This window comes from Gavialis gangeticus, unplaced genomic scaffold (genome assembly GCF_001723915.1).
Source record: "Gavialis gangeticus isolate Ggan-Ray unplaced genomic scaffold, GavGan_comp1, whole genome shotgun sequence".
Classification (NCBI taxonomy): Eukaryota; Metazoa; Chordata; order Crocodylia; family Gavialidae; genus Gavialis; species Gavialis gangeticus.
In genome coordinates, this window is record NW_017729025.1 from 83,958,533 (window position 1) to 83,978,523 (window position 19,991).

The 19,991-nt window shown below is 41.1% G+C and overlaps 1 protein-coding gene across 8 annotated transcripts in view; it reads left to right on the forward strand.

Annotated features, from left to right (window-relative positions):
• MGA (MGA, MAX dimerization protein) overlaps window positions 1-19,991 on the forward strand; it is a 98,860-nt gene that overhangs the window by 68,485 nt on the left and 10,384 nt on the right. For 7 of the 8 annotated variants that reach the window (XM_019519047.1, XM_019519046.1, XM_019519048.1 and 4 more), the window contains 7 exons: window positions 1,297-2,999; window positions 6,920-7,000; window positions 10,971-11,095; window positions 11,861-11,912; window positions 13,575-13,757; window positions 15,550-15,661; window positions 17,338-17,568. In XM_019519047.1, coding sequence (XP_019374592.1) covers window positions 1,297-2,999; window positions 6,920-7,000; window positions 10,971-11,095; window positions 11,861-11,912; window positions 13,575-13,757; window positions 15,550-15,661; window positions 17,338-17,568 — 2,487 coding nt within the window. The remainder of the gene's footprint in view (window positions 1-1,296; window positions 3,000-6,919; window positions 7,001-10,970; window positions 11,096-11,860; window positions 11,913-13,574; window positions 13,758-15,549; window positions 15,662-17,337; window positions 17,569-19,991) is intronic. The other variant, XM_019519051.1, reaches the window with a different exon arrangement.

Here is a 19,991-nt window from a genome sequence, read left to right on the forward strand (position 1 = left end):
GAACAGACAGGCAGATGACAGGAAGCAGTGTCCTGCTGCTTCTCAAGAATGCTGTGTATGTATAACATAATTTCTCCTTTTCTGCCCCCTTTTCTGTAAATGCAGCTTTGGTGGGCAAACTGAGAAACAAAATCCACCAGTCAAAATAGGAACAGCAAGCACAAGCCCTGGTAAAATTGTCTGGGGAGGGGCAGTACAGTAAAAGCTGTGTTAACTAGCATTTAAGTAACCAGAACACTGTATTAACGGGAATTTCTGGCCAGCCAGCCAGACAGGGGGGTTTGAGGGGAGAAGCTTGCAAGTGGCTGGGAAAGCTCTCTGCCACCCACCACCTTGCACTGCTCCACTTGCCCCCCGTCCTCTGCTCCGTGTACAGCCACTGCCAACCCCTTGCTCCATGCCTGGCCAAAAACCCCCTGCCTTCAGGAAACCAGAATTTTTATATAACTGGCACCCCCCCTTACGCCACATGCTGGATAACAAAGCTTTTACTGTAATTGGCCAGAATGTTACTTGCATGGAAGGATAGGCCTTGGCCCCTCAAAAGATTCTGGGTAAGGGTTGAAATGCAAAAACACTGCAAGGGGGAGGTTTTTTACAAATGCTTTGCATTTGCTGACTCCACTTGCCACCAACAACAGCAAGAGAAAATTGGTGCTTATGGTGGCATCTCTCTCTTTTTTTCTTTTAAAAATGTCCCTTTGGGGTCCTATAAGTGCACAAATTACTAAGGTTGAGTAAAGTGAAAAAAATTAATATAACCTCTTAGTATGGTCAATTTATTTCAACAGTATTTCATTCACTAACTTTTAAATTGAACACATTTTCATAAAAACTATGTATTTTTTTTAAATTTCAAAATGAGATTGTCCATAACTTCCCTTTTGTCTGTTTGGGGGGAAGGTGGGGGGTGTGGAATTCCACTTTTCTTCTCTTAACAATTGTAGGGAGGAAGGAGTTTTTCTCTACCAACAGAAAATTAAAAAATTGAACTTTTAAATTTCATTTGAAATTTCTGATTTAAAAGAAACTTCTAAGATTTTTAAAAATATTTTCATTATGTCCTTTTTTTGAGTTGTGCTTATGATTGTATTGTGTATTGATTCAAAAAAATTGTGAAAAGGAAACGTAGTACAGAAATTGTATAGCAGTGTACCACTTCTGCAGCACCAGGTTTCTTATACCTAAGTTTATGGTCCATAATTGTCTGTTTTACTATATAGCACCATGTGCTGGAACCACAAAGAGAGATTGATTTCTGGAAATAGTAATTAATATTTAATATCTCTCACATAGGATCTGTTGTAGGAATTCAGTTGCCTGGACCTTCTAAGCCTCCTGAGACGCCTGTATCTCCTACTCTCTCCACTCCTGTGTCTTCTGTTTCCCCTGTAACAAGCCCAGTAGTACAGACTGTGGGGTCCAAGTCTCCACAAGCAGCTAATCTGGTCACTCAAGCATCATCCATCCTACCACCAGTGCCCTGTTTTGTATCACAAGCAAGCACTCTGACTCTGAGGATCTCACCTCCAGCTTCCAGCACCATGGCAGGTCAAACGTGCTCTGAAACTAAAGTAACCCAAAGCTCAGGAGGTCAGCCAACTAGTGCTTCCAATCTCATACCACTTCAGTCTGGCAATTTTGCTTTGCTTCAGCTCCTAGGACAGAAGTCTGTTCCAAACTCCATTCTACATCATGTGGCATCCCTTCAGGTAAAGAAGGATTCCAAGAATGTAAGCCAGAAAGAAGAGGAGTTCATTCCTACTAAGCAGCAAGAGGATGAAAAGCCAGAAGAGGTTGAAGTTATGGAATCGGAGGTCACAGTGTCAGACAGCAAACCAGAGGAAAATGAATTGTCAGTAGATCAGTTAACTAGTAGTGGGGAGTCAGCAGCTAGTATGATGTTATCTGACAGAAACTCTGTTGCATCCGAAACAGCTGACAGAGATTCAGAGATGCTGGAGGATTACTCAAATGACACTTCCACCTTCCAACATGATGTGTCTGCTGATGTGATATCATCAGACCACTCGTACATCAGTGAGAAAAATAAAGTTGTCACTGAGAAGAAAGAGACACCTGTAGATTCTGAAGAGGCATCAGGGGAGGTTTCAGATAATGCTGAAACTGTTTTGGAAGTATCAGAACAAACCGGTCTGATAGCAGATGAGCCTGCAAATACTACATGTCCACTGAGTTTCGGGAAGCAGGAAGAGGCTGCAGAGGCCATGGAATTAAAGAGCTGTGGGGTGGAACAAATGAACTCTGAACAGGCAGAGAGCCCAGATACTAATCAGGAGGAAAATGCACAGTTGCAGAACAAAGGGAAGGACACTGTGGATGCTGCACAGCCACAGAGTCCACAGGAGAAGCAAGAGCATTATGCAGAGTTGGTGAGCAAAGAGGAGCAGAAGACTCAGCCTCCTGACAACCAGAAAAAACCTGAAGGCAGTGCTGCACAGTCAGAGGTCAAAAAAGAATGTGCGGGATCTACAGAGGCAGAGAGTATCAGGGAAGAAGAAGGAAATAAATCTGAGATCAGTCACACAGGGAAGAAGTATACAACCTCAGGAGAGAAACATGTACGAAGTGATGAGGGCTGTAAAAGTTTGGTAATCCAAGAAAGCCATGACACACCTAACCAAGAGCAAGGCACTGCTGATTTGCAGGAAAAAGGTAAAACTGGTAAGGTCGATTCAAAACGTGTCAGTGATTCTGGGAACAAAATATCTAGTCATGCAACCACTTCCAAAAATAAAAGCAGTGCAGAGAATGATGGCAAAACTGAGAAATCTGCTAAAGATTATCTCCTAACACCAGAAGATAGAGCACAAGAATTCAAACATCACAAAAAGGGTTATATACCCACTGCTGATACTGCTCTTGATTACATGGAAGAGGAGGATGAGGATGATGAAAAAACTGATGATTCTGCTGATGAGATGCTAGATGGAGCTTCTGACTTTCAAAGTGAAGAGGAAGTGGATGTTGAAAAACTGGTGGGTACCTAACTGTAAACTGCAACATCTTGATTTGTGAAATATTTTTTCCCCCTGAAAAACAACAAGCTAATATTGTGTCAAGATACGCAAGCCTAGAAACTCACTAAGCTGTTAATGGGCTAGGTGTTAATTACTTTGAAAGATGTGAATACAGGTCAAAAAGTTTTTGGTTTCAGGCTAGTTACGCAAACTCTTGACAGTACTTGGCTCTATTAATAGTATGTGTTCTGTTTGAGAGACAGGATCGTAGGCAGAGTTGTCTGTTTCGCTGTTAAGGAAATGGGATGCATTGACAGATTAGTGATAGAAACACGGTACGTTCCTTCCCTTTGATATTGGTTCAAACAAGTCAGTTTTTCACTTTAGAACATAACAGTTTTTAGGATCATGAAAAAGGTATTTGATCAGTTTCCATCTTCCTACCTTCTCATGGTGACCCTTCCTCATTTCTAGAAGCAAATATGAAGGCTCTTTGAACTCCCTCTATAGTGTCTGTTTGCCTAAGTATCTTGAGCAAAATTCTTTCACAGGCTTGAGTTGTGAAAGACTATCTGTATATCCACATTGTTGCTCCGCTAGATGTAACTAGCTTTAGGTACTGTTAACAGAGAAGCTGCAGCAACACAGCTCAGCATAGGCTGAAAACCCTACCTGAGTAAACAATCAGTTATATGCTGAGCTTTCAATATGACTAGTAGTAGTCAAGCGTATTTAATTAATGACCACTGTAGGTACTTAAGTGAAGTCCTATCATTAGATGGCTTGCTACTTTTGTAAACCTTTAAAACTGCATTGAATTCATTGCTGTCATTCATCAAACATGTTTTCATAGTTCTGAAAACCCATAGAAAGTCTGCTGGAGATAAATTTTGTTTTTGTTTTTTTCAGGCCTAGTATTTTTTTTAATCTCTGTTGTCCTTTCTGTGAATATACAGAGAAGTACTTTCTGAAGGTTGTCTGTCCATTGTGCAAAGAGTGTGCAGGGGGAGTAGCATCACTCAGATTGTTAACCCACTTGAGTACCTGTTGATTCATTTTTACTGCCATTATGTGCTGGGATATGATGCTTTCATGTTAAGCTTACAGAAAAGGCTGTGAATGGGGGGCATAATATCTGAAGGACTGTAGGATGTGTAGCAGTGGTTTAATAATGCAGCAGAGTAGGTTTAGATTGGATATCAAGGGAAGATGAGAGAGGTTAGAAAAGTGAGGCAACGGCACAAGCTCCTTATGGGTGTGGTGTTCGCGGAGTCTCCTTCATTGGAGGTTTTCAAGAAGAGGTTAAATAGCCATAGTCAGGGATAATTTAAAAGTAGCAATGCCTGGAGCGTGCTGTGAAGAGCAGTAGGTGGAAACTAAAAAGACCGCTACATGCGTTGCGCGGAGATCATGGGAAGACCTCTGCAGTCCAAAGCAGAAATTGGAGAGGACTGCTCAGCACAGGAGAATAAAGCAGACCTTCACAATCAGCTTGGTTATTAAAGAAGGTTAAAGGATCTGGGATAAGTTTATGGAGGACATAGGATGATAGAAAGGGGAATTCTGGCTGTCCATCAGGGTGTGAATTTGCGTTCATGGTCCCCAGGTTGCAGAGTGGAGGGCGATTGGTTTTTTTATGTTTCTGAGCTTTGCTGAATGCCACAAAGGAATTTTTCCTTTTCTTTTGCTGCAGAAGCCAGGGTTTTGCTCGTCTTTCATGGAAGCATTGATTGTTGGCTGCTGCCAAAGGCTGGGATTTAAGACAGGTGTACCAATGCTTCCGCTGAGACTTAAAAAACCTAGAGGTTCTGGTCAAAAGGGTTTTGCTTCTCTGCTCAGGGTCAGACTGACCACCACATTTGGGATCAGGAAGGGATTTTCAGCCAGATAAGCAAAACCCCCCACAGCATTAGCCATCCTCTGTAGTGGGGCCTATAGTCCTCTTCCTTGGATCTCTTGAGCATGTTTTTAACTGTTTGCTGTGGCTGGACATTGAATAGTGCCTTTTTCCTCTGCTTTACCTTTAGCAAGTTGCGGCAGAGGTTGTTTTGGGTATGATGCCTGGTAGTTGGTGTGATTGGGTTGTTCATGCAGTTTTACAGGTTAGACCAGGGATGCCAAAGATACAGCCCATAGTCATCTGGCCCCCAGTGCTGGTTTTGGGTCTTGAGTTGATCCACATGCCATGCAGCAGGCACTGGACCAACCCTGGATGCAGGTCCCTGGGATACATGCCACACACAGCGTTCATTTCACAATGCGTGCTGCACATGGCACTCATGTAGGGCTAGTCCTGGACTCCCCCTGCATGCTGGATCCAACACTTGCTTCAGCCAGTCTGAGACTGTGCCACATGTGGTGCCCACTCCAGCCAGTCCAAGGCAGACACACTGCATGCAGCACTTCCTGAAGCGCGGTTCCAGACCAACTAGAGTTGGGTTCTGGATTTGGCATGTCAGGAGGAGGAGGAGGAATGTGCCTGCATCTCTAGCATGCCAGATGCAGTGCCTGCTTTGGCTAGTCTGGAATCTGCACTGCACCTTTCCTGGACCAGCCAGAATGGGTGCCACAGTCGCTTCATGTCCCTGACTGGTTGGAGTGTGGTGCAGGTGCTAGATCTGTCATGTGCATCTTAGACCAGCCAGAGTGTAGCACAGGGCTGGATTCAGCCCCTGGGGCCAGCCCCATGCCTTTTCATCTGGCCTGTGGACTCGTTCCTGGGGGCCAAATGAGTTTGACTCCCCTGTGTTAGACAAACATATGTCTAGGATAGTTTAGATAGGGATGATTCTGCCTTGAGCAAAGGGTTGAACTAGAGACCTCCTGAGGTCCCTTCCAGGCCCTTTTCTCCTATGATTTTATGATTTGTCCATAGACGTGTAAATTGTTATATGTTGGTAAGTTCAGTGGCTCTTTAGCATGTGTTGTTACCTAGTTTGGTTCTTTGCTCCTAGTCACATAAGCTATCTATTTTTTCCCTCTTCCCTGCCTCTAGTTTTAGTTCATTCTAGAAAGTTAGAGATTTTTAAGTACTCATTTGAATTGTATATATGTTGAAAGGATCTCTGCAATCAAAACTGTACTTGCTGTTTTTTACTGCAGATGTACTGGTATATGAGGTGGAGCAGGAACAGGTTTTTAGTTTTCATTATCTGTTGTATTTTGGAATATAGCCTTTTTTGGCTGTACTTTCCTTATACTATTATGAGATCCTTTGCTGAAGTCTGGGATAGTCATTATCATTCCTTCAGGATTCATTTTCAAATAAAAATATTTTGTTTTTCTTCCTGCTTTCTTCCCTTTGCAAATCACAGAAAAGTACTATCTGCTTCAAGATTACTATTTTACTTCCATATACACCATATAACTTTTCTTCAAATTTTGAAATTGTTTGGGAAATAAAATCCTGAAAAACAGTACCCAGAAAGCAGCAGTATTTAACCCAAATTGCAAAGGACACTTCTTGTCCTTTTTATAAGAAGGACTTGCTTGCTTCACATTTCTACCTAAGGTCTAGTATGTGTAACCAAGTTTTTGTCAGTTTAACATAGAATTACAAAAGTTGTAAAATTTTTTGTTAATAGTGTTGGTGGAGAAAGTCTGCCTGGGCAAGCTTAGTTTAGCATGATATATAGAGAACTAAGCTTAAATTTTAAATAAATACATCTCTATCTACTTCTCAAAAAAGAAAAAGGCTAAAGTGTAACCCAGTCACTAGAGAGAAGTACTTCTTAGTGGGGGGAACAAAGATAATTTTTTTCATCAAAGGCTTATGAGGGAACCAGAAAACCTGAGGCTTTAAAGATGGTGTGAATGGGGGTTGTCTTCTACTGTAGAAATAAGGAGGCCCAGAGAAAGAGGGAAAACTCCCTGAGAATTCTCCCTTTCTACAGAATCCACATCTCATTCAGTTTTCTCTTCCCTCGTGACTGGCTTAGGTCTCCTTTAGCTCATCAGAGAGAAGCCCCACTGCTGTTAGACATGATGTATATTGGCTGAAGAAGAAGGAAGGAAGAACTGTGAGTGTTTCCTTTCTGTTTTCCCATCCATTATCTTTAAAACAGTGATTCTCAACTAAGATGTTGAGGCACCCTAGGGTGCCTTTAGATCCTTTCAGGGGTGTCACGGGGTGCCATACAATGTTAGCACTGTTGTAAATGCATGATTTACAAGATTAAACCCAGAGATTTCAAAGGTGAAACAATGTGTCAAAAACATTCAGATCTGTTGTGGCCTTTCTGAGTTCCTTGTGACAGAAACACTGCTGTACTGTTTTTTTAGTAGTCAGAAAATAAGTGAGAACTAATTTTTCTGAAGGGTGCCTGGAGTCTAAATAGGTTGATTACCAGTGCTCTAAACTGTACCTGAATGCCTCACTCCTTTCTGCAACGTTGCAGCTTATGCTCCCCATGGTGACATGCTCTTCCATAGCTTTGTCCTGTCTTTGTACATAGCTTTGCAAAGGTTGGCTTGGCTGAGATACTCATCTGGTTTTGATATGAAGCACAGTTCTGCCTGTGAAACTGCACTGTAGGGCTAGAGGTTCCTCTCAAGGACTTTTCTGGCCTTCAGACCCCTTTGTTCACAGCTGAGTAGCTACGTGGTTCTTATCTAGCCTTTCTAGCCATACTCTGCATGCAGTAGATAGGTTGCTCTGCCAGGTGCTCCTGCTCTTCTGACTATGCATTTACTAGATTAAGAGGATTCTCCATATTCAGGTTAGAGACTGGATGAGCCTCAAGAAACCAGGCTCCTCTATTCTTCTGTAAACAAAATATTCCACTTTGGCCTGGGCAGATGGTTGAAGTTGTCATCCTGCAGCAATCTGGCTGTACCAAGCTGTCTCTGCCCATGAATGTGGCCACAATGGAAGGTTAATAGAAAGTGCTTAGTTGCCCCTAAAGGGCCATAATATTTTTATATCCACCTTCCGCTTTCCTCGGTGGTTGTTACTGAATAAATAAAAACCAAAGCTTTTTAGGTCCACTCTTAAGGAGAAGTGGCTGTGAACCTGCTACAAAGAAAATCTTATTTTCCTGCAAGCCTCTAGGTTAAATTATCAATTTGCCTGGCTTGGGCTTAGAAACATATAAGTAACTTTGACAGCCAACCTATCAGCCGAAGTTAGAGACACCTTCTCAGCCCTTGCTTCTGAAGGGCAGACATTGGCAGGGACTTTGCTCCAAGCAGTCATAGATATGCCAGACCAGGCATTGTGCCCTATGGTTACAATAGTGGTTATGAGGCACTCTGCCTGGTTGCAGAGATTGAGATGACCAAAGGAGGTGCAGAATGCATTGGAGGGTCTCCTTCATGTAGTTCATTCTGGCTCCCCTTAATCAAACTACAACTCTTCTTCCAGTTGTTCTGTGTGATCGTGTCCCGTAGTGGAGAATTACATTTTGTTTCTAATTTTTTCTAGGAAGAGGGACCATCTCTCTTTAGTTTCTTCCCATCCCTTATAATATCTCTGCTTATTGCCTTTCATGTTGGGGGTACATAATTAAGGGAGATACTGTGCTTCATAAGGGTTTGAAATATATATACTGCTGGTTTCCCTTCTGCTAGCAATGTATCCCACAATTTTGCCATCGATATAAGATCTCAGTAACAAAGGGAAACTTATTGTAAGTAAATGAGATGGCAGAAGTGTTTCTGTGCATAGTTGCAGGAGTTTCTAGCTACTTAATTCAAATAATATCCTGTTGAGAGTTTTATGTATAAAAATCTTTGCATTAACTCATGTGGTAGAGCAGCATGAGGGAGTCAAGCGTACAGTAAATTAGCAGTGGTGCTGAATTTGTTTTGCAATCTGCAGAAGCACAACCTGTGTGTAGTACACAACTGTGGGAGATGCTGCTAGAAGAAAGGACTTTACCAGCTAAGAAATATTCTTTTTATTTCCCCTTGCCTGTTCTAAGTTAGATCACTTTAAGTGCCATGTTCCCCTAGCATAAGTTCATAGAATCATACAAAAGTAGGGCTGGAAGGGTCCTTACAAGGTCATCTAGTCTGGCCACCTGCTCAAGGCAGGATCATCCCAGACAACTCTGTCCAACTTGTTCTTGAAAACTCTTCAAGGGTGGAGTTTCCACAACTTCTCTAGGTAAACTATTCTAGTTCTTGACCACCCTTATAGTCAGAAAGTTCCTCCTAGTCTCTAATCTCAGTTTCCCTGCTGAAGCTGGAGGCCATTGCTCCTAGTCCCCTCCCCTACAGTCACTGAGAAAAGCCCATCTCCATCTTTCTGTAATCAATCTCCCTTCAGGTATTTGAAGAATGCTGTCAAATTCCCCTTCAGTCTTTGCTTCTCCAAGGCCCCTAATCATCTTTGTTGATCCATGTTGGACTCTTTCCACGTGGTCCATGTCCTTCTTGAAGTGTGGGGTCCAAAACTGGACACCGTACTCCAGGTGAGGCCTCACCAGTTCTGAATGCAGTGGAAGAATCACTTCCCTTGATTTGCAAATGATACTCCTGTTAATATAACCCAGGATGCTGTTGGCTTATTTATTTATTTTCCAACAAGAGCATATTGTTGGTTTATATTTAGTTTATGGTTTACTGATAATTGGAAGTACTATATTAGCAGGCACCAAGTAGTTATGGAGTTACAGATGGCTCTGTATTCATATTGACTATCCTCTGCTGCCCTAGCCAACCTTAATCTATACCCAGTTACCAATATCTCGAGTATGTAATCCAACATCATTTTTTTCCCTTTCAGCCAGAAGAGTCAGTTAAAATACCAGTACTGCTCTGTGTATTCACAGTAATAGGCAGGATAAGTTGCAAATTGAAATAAAGTAGTAGCTTTTGCAGACCTCTCGCTTTTCTCTGCTGTTATCAATGCATGTTGTCTTTTTACTTAATTTTTATTTTATTTCCTGTAATTAAATGTTTATATTGGTTTTAGGTAAGTATACAATTCAAAGAAGAGAGGAAGCAGCTCCCTATAAGGAAGGAAGGGATAGAAAGAAAGAAAAAAAGAGAGAGAGACAAGAGAAGACCAGGAAGAGTGGTTCAGGGTACTTCGATGAAATGAAGTTTAGAATGGAGGCATAATTATATTTCTCACAAAAAAGGAAGGAAATATTAGTGTATAATTGAATTAGTGATGACAAATGTAAAAGAATAAAGACTGTTTTTGTAAATTGTTAAAGTTTGAGGTTTTTGTATGACACTGAATAAGACTTTGCCATTCCAGCATTCTAAGCACTGGCACACAGCTTTTTAATCTCTATAGTGACAACTGGGATAGGATTTTTTAGTTTACTGTGTTGGGATAATCTTAAAGCATATCTGCCTTGGAGTTAGTTTTATTTAAAAATAACTGTAGGGGCAGTGTTCTTAAGAGCACCAGAGTGACTGGTCAAGCACTCATTTTTGCATGAGCTGAAGAAAGTTTGTGCATGAGTTCCTCACATAGTGTAGGAGAATTAGGGACATGAGAGAGATGTCATGGGCCTCCAAAAAACAGTAAAACTGACTCTAAGCATTAAGAGAAGCTAAATTCACAAGGTAAAAAATGACTAGTTTTTTCTCTTTCTGTTACAGTAATTTTTGCCATCTCCATAGATTTCCAAATTGGCATTAATTTTAATTGGAGCAAGAATGAGTCAGTGGCAGAGGTCCAAAATGAATAAGGCTTCACCTTAAGGACAGTCTGATTTTGTATCTGAAAGTGTAAATTAGAAGACTCTACGTCTGTGCAGGCTTTGTGTAATTTATACTAAATGACTAAATAGCAAAAATTGGCCTTGTCATCACTCCCAGTCTGCTCTGAAATGGTGGGAGGGAGCTGTTTTCCTTGAAAGTCATGGTTAAGATCATTTTAAAAAACCCTGTCTAACCTCTGTTTCTTGGCAGAAACCAGTCTTGTTTCCTATTATAATACTATAATCTCTCTTGAGTCTAAAGTGAAAAAAGTGTTTGGCTTGAACTCTTGTTTCAGAATTAGATACTTACTTTGTTAAATGACTGTTCCAGAATTCATGCAAGTACAGCGAGGATGAAGAGCAGGTGGACATTGAAACAGTGGAAGAACTCTCAGAGAAGATTAATATTGCCCGTCTGAAGGCTACTGCTGCTAATATTCGACCTTCCAAGCAGAAGTATGCTTTTTTCTCTACTAATGGAAAGCACTAATGCAGTTTTTTTCCCTAGTGAGTTGCTTGAAAATGAACTAGTTGACCAAATAGTTATATTTTTCCCCTTTTTATGTGCTATGTTAGCAGTATCTCATCCTCTTTTGATGAAAGATTTTGACAAAATCTGTAAAGGATCTTGGTGATCACTTGGCATATCTGAAAATATACTTACCTCCCTATCCTCTGAGAAATATATTTCAGTAAAAACAGGGAAGTCAAGATATGATTTATTACTAGATGTGAATATATTAAAAGCAAAAAAGATTCTCAGAAAATACTGGGGAACTGTGTGGGTGTTTTTATTTTAATATCTAGGATTGAGACTATAATAACACAGTAACGGGTGTATATTCAATTGCTCTTGAATTTGTTTTTTTATTTAGTATAAACCATTGGTTTTGGCTCTGGAGTTCACATTTAACATATTTGAGGATGTTGCTGACAGACACTTATTTCTCAATCTTTTTCATGTGGAGAAATAGAAGCTTGTCTGTTTGCATTGTATGGTTGGTTATTTTACACTTATTAGAAAGTTGGCTTTTTGTAAGTATGACATTATCTAAAATGTAGCCTATTTTCTTAGAAAAGATCTTAGCAGCAGTAAACATTTGTCTCACATATTTTCAGGGAATAAACGCAGGTAATTCTGAGGCTGTTGGGAGGGTAGTTAATGACAAAAGAGCATGTGAGATGTTTAGCATTGGGAAAAACTTTTTGGCTGTCTTCCAGATACCATATTCGCAGCTCTTCAGATGAGAAAACAACAGAAAAGTCTACTAAGGTATACAATTACTCCTTTTTTTTCCTTCTAATATCACATCTCCCATTTTAAACATAGACTTCTATAACCAGAGAAACATAAATGTGATATTTAAATTTACGATTAACAGGGCTAGAAGCCAGGTAGGGGTTGCTCATACAATTAAAATCCCATTCAAGTGAAAAGCCTGACCTTAACTTTTGAGGGCTTTGGATCTAAGTTTAAATATATAGTAGGAAATTACTGCTGTTATATAAATCTTTTTAACTCTTAAGATGTCACAGATTTTCTCTTCGTAGCATATATAATTTGCTATGTGTGTAATGTAATAAATTTTGGAATTAGGTTTTCCTTCATTTGGTAAAAGGGATTTATTGTTTATCAACAAGACTACTGAAATGACAAAGGGAATCTGGATTCCTGAAAATGATATCTTAAATAGCTATACTGTGTTAAGGTAGAGAACTCTTAATTGGGCTTTAAATCAAAAGGCCTTTAAATCAGTGAGACACTTTTCATTGACTTTGGGCTTTGGAACAGACTCAAAATGACTTCCATAATTAGCTTGAAGAGGTCTGTCAGGAGATAGTGCTGTATTGCAGAATGAAAAAGTTTGCATTCAAAAGCCTTCCAAGTAACAATAAAACCAACAAATTTGCTAACATAAATATAGCTAGCTATATATTTACTTCATGGCAGCTAAATTAATCAGAGCCTGCTTTTAACATTTTTAATTAAATTATCTGTACCTTAAATTAATATGTTCTCTGAGCTCCCTTATTTTTATGGCAGCTGTCTGTTTGCCCCCCGTTCCCTCCATACTCCTCCAGCTGTGTATAAATGAAATTGGTTTAACAGTTAGAAGTTCACTTGTCCAAAATTTGATTTGGTAGCTTCAGTATTCATTGTGGTTTTTTGCATGGGGGGAGTTTAAAAAAAAAAAGTAAAAGGGGTAAGTTACAAGTGCATGCTGATATTTATGAAAACCATGGTATACTGCCTTGTATTGCAGTGTCTATACATTACAGAGGTTCTTTAATATGCTGAGTGCCTGTAAATCGGAGGTGGGCAAAATGAGGCCCATGGGCCAAATGCGGCCTACCAGGCCATTCGATCCGGCCTGTGGGGCCCCTAAAAAATTTAGAAAATTAATATTTATCTGCCCCTGGCTGCCTGTCATGGAGCCCTCAATGGCTTGCCAAAACTCTGTAAGTGGCCCTCCACCCAAAATAATTGCCCACCCCTGCTGTAAATAGTAATGGCTGCTCAGGTTCTTAACTTTGTCTCCATGAAGCATGTAGGTTGCTTACTTCAACTGTATTACACAATTACTACAGGATGACTACAGGATGTCATATTCTCAGGATGCATCAGCATTTGTGAAGAGCTGGTAGCTAAATGTTACGATTTAATTTAGCAGTGTTGTGACTTGCTGTGTGTTGGGTTATCTAGGTATCCAAGTTGTAGCTGTATTGGTCTAGAGGAAAAAGCAATTGGGGCTCATGATGATCTAATAAAAGATATCACTTCTAACGAGACTTTTGCAAAAAAGTCTTTAATTGCAAGCTTTCGGGCACAGACACCCTAGGAATGTGTCTGTAGCGACTTTAAGTTTGGTGTGTATTCATTTGCTCTTGAATTCCTGTTTTATTTGATCGTATCATATAGTTTCTCTTCCAACAGAAACCTCAATTTTGGAACAGAAAGCAAAAGAGTGAGGCAGAGGCTTTTGCTCATTACCGCCAGACGCACACAGCAAATGAACGTCGACGCCGCAATGAAATGAGGGATCTCTTTGAGAAGCTGAAGGGAGCTTTGGGACTGCACAACATTCCAAAGGTCTCCAAGTGCTACATCCTCAAACAAGTAAGTATTTTACAGTGAGAACTCAAATGGAAAAAAAACCCTGTCGGTTGGGGTAGTAGGCAAGGTGGCATTGTCTTTTAGAAGCACTTTTTAAGGATATAAAAATCCTTTGGTAATAGTGAATGTATGTCCCCTCTAGATCAGTTTGGATGATAAAAGTATGAAGAATTTAGTTTCCTTCTCCTTCATTACTCCCTTCATGAATTTAACACAATAAAGTTGATAAAAGTTTTAACTTCTACAACCAGGACATTTTAATGTATACTAAAGAGAATTATCCCTGTTTGATGTTGGAAGAGATTTACCTTCATTAAATGTTATATTTCAGCACAGGATTTGATTAGAACAGCATACATGGCAGGAAACAAATGGACCGTAAGGCTATAAACAGATAATACCAAATAAAGCAGAAGAGCTGTGTGGGGATGTGTCCTGGCGCAGATATTCTACTTCACTGAGCAAAACTGATGTCCATTATCCTGCATGGCCAGGACCCTTCTGGGAGTGGCTGGGGCCTGATCCTGTGAGACGATGCTTAGGGTGCACCTCTACAAATGGGAACCCTGGTTTTCCCCATTTGCAGAGATGTGTGTCAAGAGAATCTGACTTGGGGTGTGCTTCTGCAAGTGGGGAAACTGCAGGTTTCCTGTTTGCAGAGGTACACCCCCAAATTGAGGTGTGACAGCATGTTATGTATACCTGGGGAATCTCAGGGCATATGTCTGCAAGCAGGGGACCCAGGGTTCCCAGTTTACACAGGGGCACCCGAAGTCAGGATGCAGCAGCACAGTATGTGCTCAGACTCCCCTGCCAGGTGGTTCCCAGGCCATGCTTCTGCCAATAGAGGAGCCTGGGCAGGCACGCTGAGGCTTTAGGGCCTGATCCTATACACCCTTGAAATTCCCTTTCCATGTGTGCAAATGGTATTCCCATTCCCAGGGCATGCAGGACCGGGCGTGTGCCCAGGGCAGCTGGAGAGTGTGGGCAGTCCTGGGCTGCCCGCATTCTCTTGGTGTAAAGCAGAGGTCCGCTGCAAAATTATGACACAAGCTTATACGGCATATGATGCGCCTGCAATTTCTTTTCAGCATTTGTAGCTCAACAAGGGGTATGGACATCTACTTGCTTGTGCTATGTGCCACCATAATTTTTATGGTAGCACACAAACATAATGGTTTCCAGCCTAATTGCCATGGATACATAATTATGCATATCCTTACATTAGAATCATAGGACTTTGCTGTTTTGTTTACAGAAGTGCACAGACTTGAAGTAAAAGCATTGCTTGCATTCAACTGTGTCCTAGTTTCTCAAAATAATATTGGTAAAAAATGTGTGCAGGGAGATTTTTTTTTTTTTAGTGCAGTTGTTTAGAGTGGTGATTCTTAACCAGGGAGCCATGGCTCCCTGGGGTTTCTTGAGATTTTTTTCAAGGGTGCCACAGGTACCACACAATGTTAACTCTATTAGGTATGCAAACATGATTCACAAAATAAACCCGAAGACTTCAAATAGGAATACATAGTGTTAAAAACATTCAGACCTGTTGTGGTGTTTCCTGGATTGTTTGCAACAGAGAAACTGCTCTATTTTTCTGTTGTCAAAAAACAAGTAAAAGAGCTGGCATTTGCTGAGGGGTGCCTCTAGTCTAACAAGGGTGCCTTCAGTCTACCAGGAGATTCCCCAAGTCTTAAAAGGGTTGAGAATCACTGGTTTGAAGGACAGGAGAACTGCCTTTTTTTGCATTATCCATAAGGTTAGTCTCTAAATTGGTGCTTTGGTATTCTTCTAGGCCTATGAAGAAATTCAAGGGTTGACTGATCAGGCAGATAAACTGATTGGACAGAAGAACTTACTGACTCGCAAACAGGATGCTTTGATCCGCAAAGTATCCACTCTTTCAGGTAAGATCATTTTAGGGACAAAGCAGCTGAAATACTAAAAGAAAGGACCTCAGCAGACATTCAACTGAGTGGGAGACCGGTCACCTTAGATTTAGAGTTTAGAAGGCAGAGATAGGATTGAAATGTATTTGGGAAAACGGATTCAGTGTTTGCATAATAAAAAGGGTGAGGAGATGCTTCAAACTGAAGTCTGTGAATTCTGTAGTGGAGTGGACTGACGACAGAACTCAGACCTGTTGGTCATCAGGTTATAGGAATAGAGTCATCCTTCTGAAGTCTTCCCCATTTGTTTTGCCTACACAGGTAAAGGAGAGGGTGGCCACATCTCCCTGCTAGAGAGCTCTAGGTCTGTAGTGTCTGATGTACTGAGAACATCTAGAAGGAAGAATATTTTGTTTCCTCTAGGCATAGAGACACCTTCAGATAGCCTTCAAAAACTGTGATTATCTTTAGACACAAGTCTGATGTTGTTGCCTTCCATTGCATGCTTTCAACTCCCTGAGGAACTTTTATATTCTTAACCCCATAACTTTGAGAGTAGCTGCATCAGCCAGATAATTAATTTAGCTCTTTCCAATGAACACAAGTTTATTTTATGTTCCATGCTGAATAACTTGTTCTTAGGATGATCCTAGTATTCATGTAGGTATGCAGAGTCAGTTCTATGTTCTGTTAAGCCTGGGTAACAAGACTATCATATTTTACCTGAGCCTAAGACACACCCCCAACAATTAGAAAATGGAAAATTTATAAATGTACTATAGTTTTCCACATATGCAGCCATTATAATTATTGGAGGATTGTCTCAAATTCATCCCTACCACCACTGCAGCAGGGAAAACAGTGGTAGGGGCTACCTCTGTGCCCTTCTCCCCACCTGCCTTAATTTCGCTTTGGCTTTTGCACTGGCAGGCACCATCTGCACTGCAGCCTGGAGCATGGCCATAGCCCAGCCCAGTAGCAGCAGTGCCAGCTATGAAGCTGGTAAGAGAAGCAGGGGGTACAGAGGCAGAGGGCAGCCACAGCTGCAGCTTACCGCTCCTTCTACCACCTCATGCTCGATTCCAAGATGAGGGGTTCCCCCCCCATGTTAAATGCAGGGTGGAAACCTCATCATGGGATCAAGGTAAGTATGGTACTTTCCATTCTTCCAGAAATGCATTAAAACTGGTAATCCTCCCCAAAACTTCAGTTGGAAGGCTGCTGTTGACTGAGACTTAATCAAGAAAGAGCCTGAATGCAGTTTTTTTTAGTTTTGGTTATATTTTACATGAGAGACAAGGATTTTTGTGGGCAATATAATTTATCAGACCAGCTGCATTTTTGGGATAGATTTAGACAAGCTTTTGAATGCAGTTCATTTTTCTTCAGGTCTAATAATATAAATGATTCCTCTTTATAGCTACCTATTGGTCTCATAGTTTAGTCTGTGGCTCTGTGCTGCGTGAAGAAATTACTAGTTTACTCCAAAATTGCCTTTCTTCAGATAGGGGTTGTTTATAACACACCGTGTGTAAAATAAGGCATTCTCAATCACAGGTAAATGATGTTCTCTGGCCCAACAATCAGCAGAGAAGTTGCTGGGTCCTAGTTGATTCCATTTCCATTCTTGGTTTTGAGAGCAAACCAGTATTTGAAGCCTGTTTGGTGCTATTTCTCCATTAACTTTTCTGTAGGTAAAACAGAGGAGGTGGTCCTGAAGAAGCTAGAATACATTTATGCCAAACAAAAAGCAGTAGAAGCACAAAAGAAGAAACAAGTAGAACCAAAGGAGTCTTCTGTCACCATTATGCCCAATAGACAGCAAGAAGGATCCATTGCTTCCTCCAGAGAGCTGGGACAAATGATTGTAACAAATCGGCGAGGGAAGCCGCTGATACTTGCTAGGAAGGGAAACCAAGCTACAGGTAGGCTGGGAAATATGCATGTATGATCTACTTGCAAAAAAAAAAGAAAAGAAAAAAGTTTACTGGATAATACTGAGTCAGGGGAACAGGTGCATCTTGCTTATGTAGCTTTCTCCGTGCTATAAATTCATGAATATCCCACGGAATAAAGTTGAAACTGTTAGAACAAGAAGGTATGAATATGCTGTACCTTCCTAAGTAAAATCTGTCATATTTGGGCAACTTACATAAATGACAATGACTTCTTATTGAAGTGGCTATATGGGGTATGAGGCCTCAACACAGGAAAATTAAGATGATTTCGGGCTCTTCTTTGAGTGTGTGATTGTCCAGGTGACTTGCACATCTCCTGGTTATGTACTCCATGCATGCAAGATTAGGTTCTTTTGAAAAGCTGTGTTTGTTTGTTATGTTTGTGCTTGTTCGTGTAATCCCTTTAGTGCCGCAGAGCCAGGGATGTAGAGGGGAGGATGTCCACAGCTGCCTGTCAGTTCCTTCCTATTGCAGCAAGCTGCAACCCCTTTAGTTTCTGCTTTCTCTGAATTGTACACTTACCTTAATCTAATTTTCAGGTAGGTGCAGCTACAGTTCTTAAAATAGTTAGATTGCAACTGCAGGTGGCCAAAATGCAATGCACTCTGCTAGGGAGGGTGGATGGATCCATTATAGGTATCTTGATAGAAGGAAGAGGTGAGAATGGTAGCCTGCTGCATCCTTACAGAGTTCTTCCACCAATCTAACAAAGAGAATACTTCAGGAGGGGTTGTATCCTTTTGGTATCTGTCTTCTTTATATACTGATCTCAGACTATCTTGTTTGGAGCATAGGGTAAGTCTAGCAAACTGCTGTGTCCCCTACATGTAATACATACTAACTGATGTAAGTTTGACATTGATCAGTGAGGCACAGCATAGTGGGGAGCTTGTCTTGAGGTAGGTAGACCTTCACTGCAGTCAAATCCAATACTTTTCTGCAGTGACCACACTTAGCTGGGACTAGCTTGTTAGGAAGCAGTCTACATTGATGAAGAGACATGCTTGTCAGGAATGAGTGTAACGAAGGTGTGCAGGCAAAAACATAAAAGAAATAGCACCCTCCTTGCAGATTCACCATATCCAGTATCACTTTAGGACAGAGTGACATTAAGATGTCACCAGAAGTTCTTAGCTTTTGTCTGATATGGTCCTGGACTTGCACTTAAATTGAGTAATCCGCCTCTTGGTTTTCTACCCCAGGCTGCATTTCAGTTGGATGACAATAGACTCCATGATCTGTACGTAGGGAGTACACTTACACTACTTGAACCTAGTGAAACCATTCATAAATTCAGTTAGACTGTTTTTCATCTTTTGATAACATGAAAAGTTAGCCTGCTCCCATGCAAAGTGTACATAAATAGATTTTGGTTTGGATTAGAATATGCTCTCAGGTAGAACAAATTGAAGTACCTCATGTATTTGGACCCCACTTCACTACACTCAGGCAGGTTCTGCATCTTCACTAAAAGGTGTTTCAGTTCCTCCAGTTTATAGAGGCTAGGTGGTGTTCAGTTCACATTCTGTCATCATTCATTGGCGTGCAGAATACCTTGCTATGGTATATCCAGAGCAAATGCTTCAGGACCTAAGTTACTGCATGTGAGTTACCATAAGCAGAATCATTTGAAGGAGTGTTCACTCACCCTGCTGTAATTATGTTTGGGTTTTTTTCTAGATGTTTGTCCATATGTACTTCACAGTCTGCCATCCTTTCCCCATAAATTCCTGGATTCGGTTTTGAAGGAACAGAAGGATAGTTGTAGGTGCCATGCTCCTTCACACACTTGGATGCAAGGCACAGGCATGGCCTTAACAGACACTGCCTTTCAGATGAATCAGATCACCAGTGGGGTGCAGGCACACCAAAATGGAATATATGGGTTTATCTACCACTTAATGCTACTTTGTCCTGCCCCTTAGCTCAAACTAGCCCTCATCCGTGCTAAGGATGCACCCTGGCAGCAGCCCAGCCTGCCCCCGGAAGGTCCCATGTGGCTGAGCTTTCCTGCTAGGCTCCCTCAGTGTGTGTTCAGAACTTTCCTGGGTATTCTCAGCCACAAAAAAACAAGAAGTTTACCCACAGTAATCCTACAACTTGTGCCTGACATCTGTCCCTTTACATCCCACAGTACAGAAAGAGAGGCAGACAACAAGCAGATTCCTAGAAAGACACCCTACTAGGAATCAGTTCTCTTCCTGCTTATGCTTTGGGTGTAGCATTTGCTAATACAGAAGGCGGGGTGGCTTGTGAGTCAGGTTAATAGAGGCAACCTTTACTGTCAGCCTTAAATAGTGGTATGGTATAGGCCTGCCCTACTTGGCCACCAAATCTCAAAGGAAGCACAGGTACTCTAGAATATAATCATTGTTGTCAGTTATTACATT